Below are 15,668 nucleotides of genomic sequence, written 5' to 3'. Positions count from 1 at the left end.
CTAGTTGGGATTTATTTTGAGTGAAAGACAATAAAACCAAAGAAACACTTGATTTCACAACCATTTTATTTTGGGTACAAATGAATTTGCTGAAGCATGGCTTTCTCAGCTGCATATCGATTCATCCCCTCCCATTTTTCCAACACTTTTATTGTTACCTGAAAAACATGCAGGATTACTTCAACGTCATCGTCTTCCTCCGCTTATCCGGGTCCGGGTCGCGGGGGCAGCATCCCAACTAGGGAGCTCCAGACCGTCCTCTCCCCGGCCTTGTCCACCAGCTCCTCCGGCAGGACCCCAAGGCATTCCCGGACCAGATTGGAGATGTAACCTCTCCAACGTGTCCTGGGTCGACCCGGGGGCCTTCTGCCAGCAGGACATGCCCGAAACACCTCCCCGGGGAGGCGTCCAGGAGGCATCCTGACCAGATGCCCAAACCACCTCAACTAGCTCCTTTCGATCCAGAGGAGCAGCGGTTCTACTCCGAGTCCCTCCCGGATGTCCGAGCTCCTTACCCTATCTCTAAGGCTGAGCCCGGCCACCCTACGGAGGAAACTCATTTTGGCCGCTTGTATCCGCGATCTCGTTCTTTCGGTCGTTACCCAAAGCTCATGACCATAGGTGAGGATTGGGACGTAGATCGCCCGGTAAATCGAGAGCCTGGCTTTCTGGCTCAGCTCCCTCTTCCCCACGACAGATCGGCTCAGCGTCCGCATCACTGCAGACGCGAACCAATCCGCCTGTCGATCTCCCGATCCCTCCTACCCTCACTCGTGAACAAGACCCCGAGATACTTAAACTCCTCCACTTGAGGTAGGACCTCTCCCCCGACCCGGAGGTGGCAAGCCACCCTTTTCCGGTCGAGAACCATGGTCTCAGATTTGGAGGTGCTGATCCTCATCCCAGCCGCTTCACATTCGGCCGCGAACCTACCCAGCAAGAGCTGAAGGTCAGAGCTGGATGAAGCTAGGAGGACCACATCATCCGCAAAAAGCAGAGACGAGATTCTCCTGCCACCAAACTCTGTTAAGGATTACTTCATACACTGTCAAATGTTTTCGAAAAGTAACTTTTATACCAACAACTGCTGAAGACTGCGTTGTACCTCTGGAACGAGGACATCAAACACCAAGTCCAGAAACTGGAACTCTCTCTTCTTTATTAGTTTATCTATTCCTGAGCATGAACCAATCCGCTCTGTCAGCTCGTCAACCTATAAAACACGTTAACATAAAAATGAACAAAACGTTCCTCTCAGCATTAGACAACGGACCCAGGTGGCCCACTGACCATGCATCCACATAAATAAATGTGATGCAGCTTATTGTAAGTCAGTATACATTTACCTGTGCATCAGCAAAGTGGAACATCAGTGGCTTTAGTCTTTGCTTTAATTTAAGCGAGACACCTGGATTGTGCCACAGATACATGAGGCCAGACTTCACTCCACCGCTGCAGAGATCCTTATACACAGTCTGAGTAGAGACAAGAGTTAAAAATAAGCAACATTACCACAGAAAACAAGGGATCGCATTATCCTATGTCCAATTTTAGAGTCTTAATTTATTATAATTAAACATTACCTTGATTTCACCATCTGAAATCACTGCCTGGGTTCCATTTTTCAAAGCCTCGATTGTCCTGTAATTTAGATAAAAATACATCTTATTAGCAAATGAAGAATACAAGCACATGTAAGGAGTTTTGTCAGGGTCACTTGAAGAAGTCCGATATTCATTTTAGATCTATATTTAAGGCCTGTAACTCCTGAATGATTTGCAGCTACATGTGCTTAAATCCGGTAATATTAATATAAACCAAACCCGATCAAAGCAGTCAGTCGACAAAAATATCTATTTTTTATAAGGATAGGATTATTCTGAAACAGAATCAGAAGGAGGGCGGCATTAATTAGAGAAGCGGCTACTATTTCAAAGTTATTGTACCTGTTGCAAGACACCTGATTTGTGCAACCACAGTAGAATGACCCAGCACACCACACACAATAACTGAAAAATATTTAGAGATATTGAAAGCTAAGCTTGTCCAGAAAATACATTTTATTTCTGGGTGCACAGGACCAGTTCCAGTGTGGGCCAGATGCTGAAAAATAAATTCATAAATCTGTCTTTTTTGAAGTTTCACAAACCAGAGGAAGGTTTCACAAATCACAAACTATGCTTTATGCATTCCTACGAGCCCAGAATAATCTAAAATAGGTTTGAAGAGTGTATGTATTGTAGGTTTTGAGCTAGAGCAGAATAAAAATGGTCAGAGTAGAGAAAAATTGGGTGTATTAGCCCTTTAGCCAATTCCCGAATCGGAAGCTAACTTTAGCCTCATATGAAAACTAGTGATTGAAACCACTTACAAATCTCTGAAAATCTACGCTTTTTAATTAAAAAAGGGTATTAATAACGTTTCAGTCAAGTCAGTATTAGAAATCGTGGTCTTTATATCATATCTAAATTATATATAAAGTTAATATTATTACTTTAACTGTTTTAACAAACAGGGAGACCAGAAAAATCAAATAACTAAGTTAAAGCTTAGCTACAATTGCTGATAGCTTTATTTATGTAGCTTTTGTGTTAGCTAGCTTGTGATCTCCCTGCATTTGTTTTAAGACTGCGTGTTAATATTGACACAATTAGCTATGAAACACGGTGCCTTTGCAATAATTCTCTGGTAAAGCTTTAAAGGCTACAGTGCCTACATTTAAGAACTAAGAACGGTTGCAACAATTAGTTAATTTCATCCTTATCCTTACCTTTCCTCAATTGAAACCCGCCGAGTATGGTTGAAACAAAAACAACGTAGCAGCCGCCAAAAAAAGACCAACTTCCTGCCGAGGTCTTTCGCTCGTCGATTTTCCGGTAAAAGTAATGACACGCCATCTTGCTCTCGACACACCAGCTGATGTCTGCAGCCAGGTCCTACTCTCCAAGTGGGGGAAACAAGCTTCCGGTTTGATCATGATCACCATCATGTGATCATGCGTGGAAATCGCGCCCCCTGGTGGATTGTGCAGGAAAACACAGGGATGATAACAACCAATTAAATCTGACTGTCCTGTTCAATTTAACTGTGTCTGTGTTTATGTATTATGTATTATTGCACCTCCTCAGTTTTATGCTAGTTATTCCAGAGGAAGATTTATATGTAGCTATGAGTATTTTCATATTGTCTTCAACTTACACCGACGTACAACATATAAACAACCAGTTTACAGAGAGAAACTCAGAGACAAAAGTCTTTGCTTCTATTGAAGGAGAACAGTTTATTGTTCAGTTTAGTGACATTTAACTCATAACCTCAGTCTCAACATAAACACAAGACAAAGGGTGGAAACCTTCTCGTGACAGAGGTGTTTGGTACACTAGGTAGATAACTTGTTACTGACATTTCACCGTAATGTGATTTCCACTGCAACGACCTTTTGCACAGCAGCCATCTCAGCATTTACAACAATTTACATCCTTCACAGCCAAAGGGGATGATGAGCATTGTCTCTGTAGGTCAGGATAAGAGGGAAATAAACATGGAAGTCCACAAATTAGAACAGGAAATGAAACACACTAGTGTTGAAAGACTTTGTGAGATTACATAATGTTCTGTTCATATTGCTCAGATAACTAAATCAGAGTGCTCACTGTTAAATGTCATCATTTACACAAAAAAGGCTGTTTTCTGTAAAATCATCAGGAAAAAGCGATGTTTGAATTACACATATGAATATTGTTTGTCTAAAACAAGATCACACGTTTGAATTAGCCTTATTGCTAATACTGACAAACCAGTAAAGCAGCTTCAATGCCACTAAAGCGCATTTTATTTACCTAGAAATTAAAAAAAATTAACAATGAATATTATGAACTAATTTCAATACAAATTTAGAATAAATGACTTTGTTGTCATTTATGTAATCCCTTTTGTGTTTTTCAGCCCTCCAGACGTCAGGCCCATTGCACACCTGTTCTACCCACACACCTGTTGTCCAGCACCTACACTGATGTTAGCACTTGTTTGTTATGTTTCTGAGTCTGGCCTACTTTTGAATCTTGAATAAGAACCAAAAAAAAAAAAAAAAAAAAAAAAAAGGAACCAAGAACGGTTCATCCTGTTTTTCCATATTTTCCACAGAACTATTTTTCAATTTTACTTTATTTCACATTTGATGCGATTGCTTTATATTTGCAATATGTTAAAACACAGGTGTGCCTTTTATGTTGTGACCACATGATTTGTCTAACTGCTCCCTTATTTATTCAATATTCAAATCTCTATTATTTGTCTTATTTCAAAATTTGTCTACTGTGATTCTAGCAGAGAGTCGGTGAAGTCATTTTAATTGTGATAACGCTAAACTTTGATGCTGCTCCTAAACTGGAGGCTGCATCTGCGCCTCGGGGGACTGAGGACCCAAGAGCGATATGTTATGGAATTCCCATTTTAGGTAGACAGATGGTTTGCACGCTGAATTTAGCAAAAAGAGACCATATTAGGAGACAACTTTTCAGTTATGTTAAAATTTCAACTGATATTTATTTTTTCATTGAAAATAAATCATAAAATTTCTGTACTTTTCACTGATTTGCAAAATAGTGATGAAGAATTGTTATTTACGATTTTGAAATGTTATTGAGGAAACTAGATTAAAGAAAATCTGAAAACAGTTAGCAGCTGTTTTTTGGTAAAGTTGCTGTTAGAAATATGTTCTTTGAAGAGTTTAAGTGCTGAGATGCTGACTGGAGGGAAATTCAAAATTTGAGTTATTCAAATATACAAGTTAGTGTGTAAAAATGATACCAAACAGGAAAGCCAAGCACCAAAGAAAACATCTAAAGAGAAATTCAGATCTGATGAAATGCGTGTGTTTGTTTTTGTCCATGGCAGAAATGTAATCTCTGTGCATTCAGTCCAGAAACAGGCTGAGAACACTTTGGCCTAGCGTTAGTCTAAAGCACCCTCAGACATCTTTATCGCTTTTCTTGTTGTTGTTGTTGTTGTTGTTGTTTTTTACAGAATCTTCAAACCTCACCACGTCTTAATGGGGTGAATTTTGTAAAATTATACATTCAAAATTTTACATGTATATTTGACCACATTTAGCTTAAATTTCTATTTAAAATATAATAAATACATTTACTCCTAAACGTTGAAATCCAAACACAAAGGTTGTCGTTTCGAACTATTTATCAAACTTGTAAATTCGGAGTGTCGTAAAATAGAAGTCACCAAATAAAAGATGGATGGGTGAAAATACGCCAACAGAAACCTCGAAAAGCAAGTGGTTCTTTTTTCAATGATGTTCTATTTTCACTTTGATCATCTGGTTAAAAGTCATAATAGAAAAGAATTTTGATCCAAATTTGAAAATAATAATAACCCTATACTTGACTTTTAGGCCTTGTGAGGTTTTTGTAGATCCTCTCAAAATGCTTTAGAATAAAGACTTATTCAAAATCCTACCACGGTTTTATTGTTATGTGGAGCTAAGTGTGGTTAAATGTTGTCGTCGTCGTCGTCTTCCTCCGCTTATCCGGGTCCAGGTCGCGGGGGCAGCATCCCAACTAGGGAGCTCCAGACCGTCCTCTCCCCGGCCACCTCCACCAGCTCCTCCGGCAGGACCCCAAGGCGTTCCCGGACCAGATTGGAGATGTAACCTCTCCAACGTGTCCTGGGTCGACCCGGGAGCCTTCTGCCGGCAGGACATGCCCGAAACTCCTCCCCAGGGAGGCGTCCAGGAAGCATCCTGACCAGATGCCCAAACCACCTCAACTGACTCCTTTCGATCCGGAGGAGCAGTGGCTCTACTCAGAGTCCCTCCCGAATGTCTGAGCTCCTCACCCTATTTCTAACCCCCAAATTCCACTACCTCCGCTCCGGCCCGCCCCCGCCTTCCACAGCCGCTCGCTTCCGAACTCAATTTTTATTGGTACCCGCTCTACAACGGCTCCTCTCCGGTGCGGAGACCTGAGGGGGCAAACAAGCATGTGCGGGATTTTCGAGATCGTGCGATACAGTCCGAGCAATAAACGCGGAAGTTAGATCCAAACACCCGTTGTGTGGGAGAAGCATCGAAATGAACTGTTTAATCTGCCCATCATTTGTGTTGAGAGATCAGCAGTGTTTGGATCAACAAAGTGTGACTACTTTGATAGTGGAAACTGTATTTATGGCTTAATTTTGTGCATTTAAACTTCAGCCGCCATTGATAGTTGTTAAAAGTTGTTAAACCTGTGCATATGAAACAAAAAACGCCTTTTGTTGATCGATTTATTGTGAAAAACGGAAGTTGTGCTTGCTCCTTTTCCTGTTGGGCGGTTGTGATTTCTGTCCATTTACTGCGGAGGTGCTCCGGCATCCGGCGAAAATAGGATCAATTCTATTTTTGCCGGACGCCGGAACAGAGGGCGGCGCACGGCGCCGCACTGCCGGAGCACGGCCGCAGTAGTGGAATTGCTCTGACTGACTACAACGGGACCGATTTTGCTCTGGCGTTCGTGTCGGAGCGGAGGTAGTGGAATTTGGGGGTAAGGCTGAGCCCGGCCGCCCTACGGAGGAAACTCATTTCAGCCGCTTGTATCCGCGATCTCATTCTTTCGGTCATAATAATAATAATAATAATAATTTTTGGTTAAATGTCGTTTTTAAAATAAAAAACGTGACTAAAAACGTAGCTGTTACAATGCTAAATGTGGCAGGTGATGTAGGTGATAAATTAGTAAATATGAGCAAAGTTGACTAACGACTGCAGTAACAATGATAGCCCAAGCTGTAATTGGGGAAGTTTCAGTTGTTCAGGTTACATCTACTTGTTGTAATCTGTTGCTTTACAAAATGCACAGAGAGCCAGCATCACTCTGACCGCCTGACATGACAAACATGTCCCAGCGACGCCGTCAGGTCACCAGAGAAGGAAAAACACGAGTGGACTTTTCACCAAGATGTCAAACAATGGCACCTAAACTAGGAGGAGCTTGAGCCGTAGCAGCGTGGCGTTACTGGGGCACCACCTCTTTCAAAGAAGCCAGCGCTGAATGGATTCGGACGTGAAGTCGGTTTTCAAAGTCGTAGCCGGTAAAATCCTCCTAATAATTTAAAATAGAACATTTTCAGTCACTGATGTGTTTTACTTAAAGAGCAAGTCACCCCCTAACAAGAAGCGTACTTCACTCCCTCTTCATGTTTGAAAAATGCAACAAATGCTGTTGCCAGGCAGACCGAGAGGGCGGAGCCGCTAACAAATACACACACTCACAGGCTCACAACATCATTGTGACATCATAATGTACCAGTTTACATCATAGCATACCTCTTAGCCAATAGCGGTGGCAGATTTAAATTTGAATACAGTGCTGAGTTTTTACCTGACGACGGCGCAACACTGCCAGTTTTAGGCAGAAAATTTAAATTTTAACTAAAATGCACTAAAGTGCCAAATTATTGATGACACGTGTCTGCAGCACGAATAGACACTCGTTTATTTAGTTTATCAGAAAAAAATAGTTGATTTGGGGGTGACTTGCTCTTTAAAATCATTGAATGCTTGATTTTGATTTAATTTTTTACCTTGGCTTGAAGTAGGAAAGACCGACCCTTTGCCACTGTCTGAAAGACAACAAAAATGTGTTTACATTGGTTCACAGACGCCCATTATAGTGGTAGTGACTAATCATGTTACAACTGCATGCACTCAACGGACCTCTGGTTTGGCAAGAAGGATGCATCCCAGCTCATAGACGGCATACGGCTGAATGTAGGAGTTTATCTGTCGTCCATACTCGTCTCTAGCAGCCAGCTGTAATGACTGAGTCACAGAGAAAGCAGAGTGAGAACGACTCACCGCTAGACTAACCCAAAAGCTATTCTCCCCTCAGAGAGGACCCCCACCTGAACAGCATCTCTTATGTTTCCGTGGCATTTATGGATGGATCCGAGGAGGAGGTGTTTCAGGCCTCGGCACGAAGTGTCATCTAAACTCTGCAACACTGAGAACCAACCCAGACGAAAAGATCACACAAGGCAAAAAGGTCACGCGTGCACGTGCTCATCTCACAGAGGGCAGCACTTACCTTGATTCATTATCTGCAGTTTAGATGGAGAGCAGTTTGGAAGTGCTTTCCACAAATAAAGGACTTCAATTACCCCGAGGATGCATAGCTGTCTGGTGGGCGAGACCTTTCTCAGTCTCTCAGTCTGCAGAAGAGAATTAAAAAAGCTGTGATTTCTGTCAAAAAAAAAAAAAAAGAAGGAAATAAATAATCCCAAAGCTGCAGTGAGGCCAACCCTTTTAACAGCAAACTGCTCTATCTGGTTGTTTTTTCTCTTGAACAACTTCTGGACATCTTTGAAAACTCCACTAGCTCCATCCAGGTCCCCTGAAGCCCCCTGACACACTGAAAAAACAAAAGCAGCGCATTAAATGACACTCAAACAGCCACCAGACCTGAGCTGCGTCCGTCAGACCTACCTCCAGTCAAGTAGGCATAGTAGCACTGCGACCAGCGTGACTCGTTTTTCAGCCGTTCAAATGCTCTGAAGGCATCGTCGAAGTTTAACTCGATCATGCTACACCAACCTGAGCCCAGAAACCAGCACACGGGATAAAGTGAGTCCCTCGCTGCACTGTGAACCCGCAGTAGGTGTGTAACGACTGACCTGATGAGAAAACACGTACCAATCTCATAGAGACACACATGCTGGATCTCTCTTTGGTCTGATGCGAGATCTAATGCATCGTGAAAACAGGCCAGCGCACTGTTGATGTGGCACTGGGGACAGAGGAGAGAGCACACACACCAACAGGTAATGCTAAATATGTCAGACACACACTGCATGCATGTGTTGGATGAGAGAGAGAGAGATCATATCTGACCAGAGGTTGGTGAGGAAATGAATCATGTGGCATGCGTGATAAATCATACGTGACCAGATGCCACTGTGCCGGTCAACAGAGGTGTTAAAAATGGCTCCTTCTGACGGGCAATGAGGATCACAGCCAGCTGCACCCGCTACACATACCTCCAGCCTCTGAACTCGTCCCTTGAAGAATATGAAAAGGGACGAGTTGGGGTAAACCACGGACTTTCTCTGCAGAATAGCTTTGGCCTCCAGCAGTCCTTCATGGGTATCCGAGCCATCCAGAGCAAAGAAAGGCAGCACTACTGTGTGGTACCACAGGAGGGCCAACCTGAGCAGCCAGACAGGACATTTAACAGGTTAGTCCCAATCCCCTCCGACTGTTTCTACTTCATGTTTATTTGTTACCTTTTACACTCCTCTGCATCAATAACTTAACAAACAAACCCCTATAAGGAATGTTAGGTGAGGCGTGCACAGGGACACTAGTTTTTTTTAGTATTCTGCACTTTATTTATTTAAAGATGAGAATTATTTAAATATAAATTAACCCTCTGGAGGCAGGCGTTGCAGATTTGCAACGTTAAAACCTGCCTACCTGGTTACTCCACACACGTATTTCATGAGCATTTTTAACTCAGAAGTTCCCCCGAAGGACTTAGTTGTTCGTCCTTTTATCAAAACTTATTTTGAGCCTGAGAGGGTTAAGATCACGTTGTAAATTCAAGAGTCAGTTTAGTGTAGTAGCCTATCACCTGAGGTGGAACATACTGTAGAGGCATTATAACCCTTCTGCTCAGATCTGCTCTACTTTTAATGTTTTTATCATAGAACAAGATCCATGTCCACGGAAACGTTCTCCAGTCCTGTCTGTGGTGCTCATGGACAAGATCTCAAGGTGTAACTGTGAAGAGGAGGGAGTCTGGTTTTGGAACCTCAGGTTATTGTCATGTCATGACGTCAGCATGCACCGGGGCAGCTCAAAGCTGGGATGAGAGTCAGCTCCTCCCAGACTGACTGGAAACGGGGGAAAGCTCCCTTTAGGTTGTGAATTACTGCCTCAAATGTACGAGTTCAAGTATCGTGGTGCTTCGCTAGCAAGTGATGGTAGGATGGAGCAAGAGATGGAGGACCAACTCAGGGTGCATGAAAACTCTATTTAATGGTAGTCTACGTTCCAACCCTTACCTATGATCATGAGATTTGGATTGTGACCAAAGGAATAAGATCAGCTGAAACACGCTTCTTTAACTCAGCATTGGAGATAAGGCTTCTGGGTGAAGCTCAGATTAGAAGAAGAAGAAGAAGAAGAAGAAGAAGAAGAAGAAGAAGAAGAAGAAGAAGAAGAAGAAGAAGAAGAAGAAGAAGAAGAAGAAGAAGAAGAAGAAGAAGAAGAAGAATATAGCGCCTCTCAAGACAAAAATCACGAGGCACTTCACAAAAACAAAAAATGTAAAAATATAAAAAAGAATTTAGAAAATTGTTAAAAATATATTTAAAATGAGCAAAAAATAGACAATTGTGATTAAAAAATGTTAAGAAAGAGAGAGAGTGAACAGGAAAGAGGGAAACCAGTGGATCCTGAGGAAGGTGGAATAGGTGGGGAGAGCAGAATAAAGAGAGAGAGGTGAAGAAGGTCATACAAAAGCCAGCTTGAACAAGTGAGTCTTCAGCTGCTTTTTAAAGGAGACCACTGAGTCCACTGATCTCAGGCTCAGGGGGAGAGAGGTCCAGAGTCTGGGGGCCACAGCTGTTACGGATCCTGGCCTCCCGCACCTTGAATGGCCCAATCCTTCTCCCTCCATGCTGTTTCAGGACCTTGGACAGGTCCTCCGTCAGGCTGGCCTCCGCCTCGGCCCGCCCACTCTGCACCAGCTGCGGACAATCTCCCGATGATGAAACGCTATTGAAAAGACTCCGGTTCCAGTTTCTCAGGGAGAGACTCACAGACCAGACCTCTGTCTTTCTCTCCTCGATTAGATTCATGTGACATTCGAGTAGCTTGGACTAGAGTGTGAATAACAGTGTTTAGTAACCGTGTGTCCGTTTGAAGAGCCGTTTGATTCTGCCCAGTGAGGCCTTTTCGTTTTCAGCTTCATAGCTCGCTTTTCGTTAATACCCTTTTGAACATTGATAGCCATCGAGTTTGGGTTTTTAGTTAGTTCCGGCTCTTTGTTTTTCGTTTTAGATCGATAGTTGTTCCTGTGTTTTCTTCCCTGGGACCGTTTGTCCCAGATGTTTTGAGTTATCTCCGTGGTGTGTTTTATTTAGTTACCTTGAATTTGAACTTTTCCAGTCGAGGACTGTGTATTTTGGTAGAATTCTGTAAAATAAATCCCTTTTATTTACTCTCACCCCTCCTTTCTCCACATCAGTTTTTAATGTTACCCCTTGCCACAACGCCTAACACCTAGGGTTTGTAACACAGCAGCAGATGATCTGTCACCTTTGACCTTTAGCCTGGTGCTGCACAACCAGTAGGCTTTGATCACTGGACCTCAGGGACCTGCTGGGGGTGTAGGGACTAAGAAGATCACCAATGTAAGATGGTGCTTGTCCATGTAAGGCCCTATAGACCAGAACCAGGATCTTGAAATGAACCCTGAAGTTGACTGGCAGCCAGTGAAGCTGGAGGAGAAGCGGGGTGATGTGGGTGTGTTTGGAGGACTTGGTCAGAAGCCGAGCACAGGCCTCTACACATTAGAGCCTCTACTCCCTCCAGGTGGCTCAAACATCTGATTAAGAGGCCTCCCGGTCATCAGTCTCTTGGTGTTTAGAGAATCAAAATTAAATAAATGAAAAATAAAACATAGGGAGTCAGAAGTGGAGGAGCAAACAGAACCGATCAACTGCAACCCAATCAGCACAGCGAGTACAGTAACCCCTCTCAAGTTTACTTTGTCTCTTTTCCTGCCATAAGTAGGCGGTTGGAAGGAAATGTGCTTTAATTCTGTATATATGTAGTGAACCATGACAACAGGACAAGCTGAAAGCTGCTGCAGAGATGGCCGATAACTATCCATGCTCACACGTGATTCTCTAGTCTGTTAAATATTTATTGTACAGAAATTGTAAATTCTATTTTCTTTATCGTTCCTTCCCAACAGGAAACATTGAGGTGCGGGCTTACTCACGTAGCTAGAGGTGCCTTCATGTCCTTGCTCTCGCTCGCGTACATGAGGGAGGACAGGCCCTGGAGACGGTCTCCAGGGAAACCCAGCAGGTTGATGATCTTGAGCAGGTGTGGTGGCACCATGGAGATGCACAGGTGGAAGAGGCCGTAGCCGAAGCTGACGGAGCCCTTGAGCCTGTCCAGGGCCTTGGCCGTCACACCGTTCTCCACTGGGGCGTTGTGGTTGTGGTTGTCAGCTGAGAGGGACTCCTGGCTGCCGGAGCTCCTCCGCTGACAGGTCTCCTGTAGCTGACTGATGTCACTGTGGCATTTATTGTACATCTTCCACGCCTTACGGAGAATCCAGCCTCCTTTAATATATGCTGTTGTGGAAAAATAAAGAACATGCTGCTGGGAACACAGCTAGGTTGTTGGTGTCAGATAAAAAAAATGCTGAGTATTGAATAAGCTGCTGATCTAGTGGAATTTTCACCCACAACCATCTAACAGAAGCAGATGGACTCCAGCAGCAGAAGACCACACCAGGTGTCTCTCCCGTCAGCTAAGAACAGAACCTGAGGCTACAACTCACACAGGATCACCAGAACTGGACCAGAAGAGACTGGAAAATGTTTCCTGGTCTGATGAGTCTGGATCTCAGCTGCAACACTCAGATGGTCGGGTCAGAATCTGGTGTCACCAACATGAAAGCACGGATCCTTCCTGCCTTGTATCGATGCTTCAGGCTGCTGCTGGCGGTGTAATGGTGTGGGGGAGATGATCTGGTCCCACTTTGGACCTCTTAGTACCACCTGAGCCTGGTTTAAACACCACAGCCTACCTGAGTATTGTTGCTGACCATGTCCATCCCTTTATGACCACATGGACCCATCTTCTGATGTCTACTTCCAGCAGGATAAAGCACCATGTCACAAAGCTCAGAGCATCTCTGGTTGTGTAAGCTTGTTCATCTATGACATGAAGACAACTCTGAAGGCTCTATTTCTCCTCACTTGTGACTCAAAGATAAATGAAACCTTCTGCTTTTGTTTAGATGTATCCGTTAGCAGGGAGCAGTGTCCCATAAAGCTGTTTTTATGCAAAAAATAAAATAAACGTATGTGTTAACAGAATAAAAGATGCATTCCTCATCAAATCATAGTTTAGCTCTGAATGAGACTGTATTTAACCCACGTGTCTAGGGATCAGATCAGTGTCTAGAAGGACTCTAATGGGCCATTCCCATCTGTACCGGGTCGGCCCGGGCCGGGTAGCGTAGGTTGTTTACATATCTGGGTGGCCTGGTATTTTTCCGGGCCAACCAAGGCTCATTCTCAGCCCTCTTCTCGAGGGGGTCTGCTTCAGGCCGACCAGGGCCAACACACCCACTGCTGACAGCAAATTCACACCTTCCATTAGAGCAAGCCTCTGATTGGTGGGTAGAATCAGCCCACATGGGCTTAAGACAAGGATGTGTGGAATCAACCGGGCCAGGCTGGGGCCGACTGGGGCTACCCGGCCCGGGCCGACCCGGTACAGATGGGAATGGCCCATTACACCAGGTATGCTAGCCTACTAGCAGGATCCGCTTTTACAAAAACATCAATTTTTGAACAAAAATTGTAAAAGTTGGATGAACCTAAAGAAGCACCAAGTGGTAAGAAGCAGAAGCACAGATTAAGGTAATAACATTTAAAGAGTTAATTTGCAAAAATAGATAAAAGCCGTTTTTGATCAATATCATCCGACTTTATTGCGACTGATTTCAAATGAATTAAATAATGGGGCATTTCTGGAAAATGTATCTGTTTTTGCAAATGAACTCTACATTAATTATTATTGTTATTATTATTATTATTATTATTATCATTATTAGTTTGTTCACCTGAGATTTCCTGTTTGACAAACGACAGAACAGCAAGATACACCTGGCAGTCAGCAACGATGATCTGTCTCTGTAGGCGGTCCACAACAACAACGCCTGACCTTTGGGAGTCCATCTGTAACACACACACACACACACACACACACACACACACACACACACACACACACACACACACACACACACACACACACACACACACACACAGCAGGCTTTGTTTGGAGGCTGCTAGCTTAACTGGTGGCTGGTAGGTGGTGGAAGAAGGAGTTTTCAGAGGAACTTGAGGCTGCCGACCAGCTCTCAGATCTCTCATACAGCTTGTTGATTGAATTTCAGGGATGGACTAATCGAATTTGATTGGTGCTTTGGCATGATCTCACTGTGGCCTGCATGGCTAAATCCAAAAGCTGAGTTCCCTAACTGTGTTATCTTTACTGAGATCTGTTCTGGCAGTGAGATTAGGAGATATCAGAAACACTGGAAATCAGCTAAATGAACATAACATCCATGATAGTTTCCAGTCAGGTTTTCGTAGAGCTCATTTCACTGACACAACTCTTCTCTGGGTCTCTAATGACCTTCTGACCCACAGTGATGCAGGGGATTGCTCTGGTCCTGAGGCTGGGAGACTGGGTAGGCCTATTAGGATCTGCTCTGGAGTGGTTCTCCCCAAATCTATCTGAGCGTTCCTTCTCTGTGGCCGTCTCCAAGTTTCAGTCCTCCACCACATCCCTCACCCATGGTATTCCACAAGGTTCTGTGCTGGGGTCTCTACTCTTCCTCCTCTATCTGCTTCCTCTTCAGCACATCCTGAGCTCCTTCAAAGGAATCTCCTACCATCTTTATGCAGATGACATCCAACTGTACATCTCCTTTAAGCCCCTTGAGATGTCTAAGCTGCAGCTGTTACACACCTGCTTAGACTCTATCAAAGCCTGGATGGTGGGAGCTTTCTTCAGCTGAATGAAGATAAGACTGAGATCCTCATCTGTGCCCCAGACAAGCTGGTTCCCAAAGTCAGAGACTCTCTTGGTCAGCTTGCTTCCCACACCCAACCTTCTGTCAGGAATCTTGGCGTGACCTTTGACCCAGCTCTCACCCTGGATTCTCATGTCAGTTCTCTTGTTGGCTCTTCCTTCTTCCATCTCAGGAACATTGCTAAGCTGAGTCCCATTCTGTCCCGCTCTGAACTTGAGACAGTTCTCCACACCTTCATCTCCTCACGCTTAGACTACTGTAACTCTCTTTTCACGTGTCTGAGCAGAACCTCCCTGAACCGTCTACAGGTGGTTCAGAACGCCTGTGCTCGGCTTCTGACCAAGTCCTCCAAACACACCCACATCACCCCGCTTCTCCTCCAGCTTCACTGGCTGCCAGTCAGCTTCAGGGTTCATTTCAAGATCCTGGTTCTGGTCTATAGGGCCTTACATGGACAAGCACCATCTTACATTGGTGATCTTCTTAGTCCCTACACCCCCAGCAGGTCCCTGAGGTCCAGTGACCAAAGCCTACTGGTTGTGCAGCACCAGGCTTTTGTCTGTTTAAATTTTTTGTTCTTGTCAAGCGCCTTGTGACATTAATCTTGAGAGGCGCTTTCTTTTCTGTCTAAATGTGCAGACTGGTTTAATGAGTAAATTTGAAGTTTATCTCTGCTTGAATTTAACAACAGTTCTTGTTTTCCTGTGCTCCTTGTACTTACACTCTTTTTAATCTTGTTTCTGATTGTTTCTAACACTCCAGCACTGTCGCTCTCACACAGTTTCTCAGTGGTCCTCAGGTCATCACAGGCCATCTGCATCTTCTCCT

At 43.9% G+C, this 15,668-nt stretch overlaps 1 protein-coding gene across 1 annotated transcript in view; it reads right to left on the bottom strand.

Annotated features, from left to right (window-relative positions):
* Positions 1-6,860: 6,860 nt before the first annotated feature.
* Positions 6,861-15,668, bottom strand: part of LOC107396621 (tetratricopeptide repeat protein 39C) — a 21,671-nt gene continuing 12,863 nt past the window's right edge. Inside the window, exons 3-14 of the mRNA XM_054734623.2 lie at positions 15,562-15,668; positions 13,863-13,977; positions 12,000-12,360; positions 9,028-9,196; positions 8,684-8,777; positions 8,477-8,584; positions 8,293-8,402; positions 8,079-8,202; positions 7,897-7,994; positions 7,709-7,813; positions 7,576-7,614; positions 6,861-7,094 (exon numbers count right to left, since the gene is read on the bottom strand). The exon at positions 15,562-15,668 is cut by the window's right edge and continues 22 nt beyond it. Coding sequence (XP_054590598.1) covers positions 7,005-7,094; positions 7,576-7,614; positions 7,709-7,813; positions 7,897-7,994; positions 8,079-8,202; positions 8,293-8,402; positions 8,477-8,584; positions 8,684-8,777; positions 9,028-9,196; positions 12,000-12,360; positions 13,863-13,977; positions 15,562-15,668 — 1,520 coding nt within the window. The 3' untranslated portion in view covers positions 6,861-7,004. The remainder of the gene's footprint in view (positions 7,095-7,575; positions 7,615-7,708; positions 7,814-7,896; positions 7,995-8,078; positions 8,203-8,292; positions 8,403-8,476; positions 8,585-8,683; positions 8,778-9,027; positions 9,197-11,999; positions 12,361-13,862; positions 13,978-15,561) is intronic.

This window comes from Nothobranchius furzeri, chromosome 16 (genome assembly GCF_043380555.1).
Source record: "Nothobranchius furzeri strain GRZ-AD chromosome 16, NfurGRZ-RIMD1, whole genome shotgun sequence".
NCBI lineage: Eukaryota > Metazoa > Chordata > Actinopteri > Cyprinodontiformes > Nothobranchiidae > Nothobranchius > Nothobranchius furzeri.
This window is presented reverse-complemented; position numbering and strand designations above follow the sequence as displayed.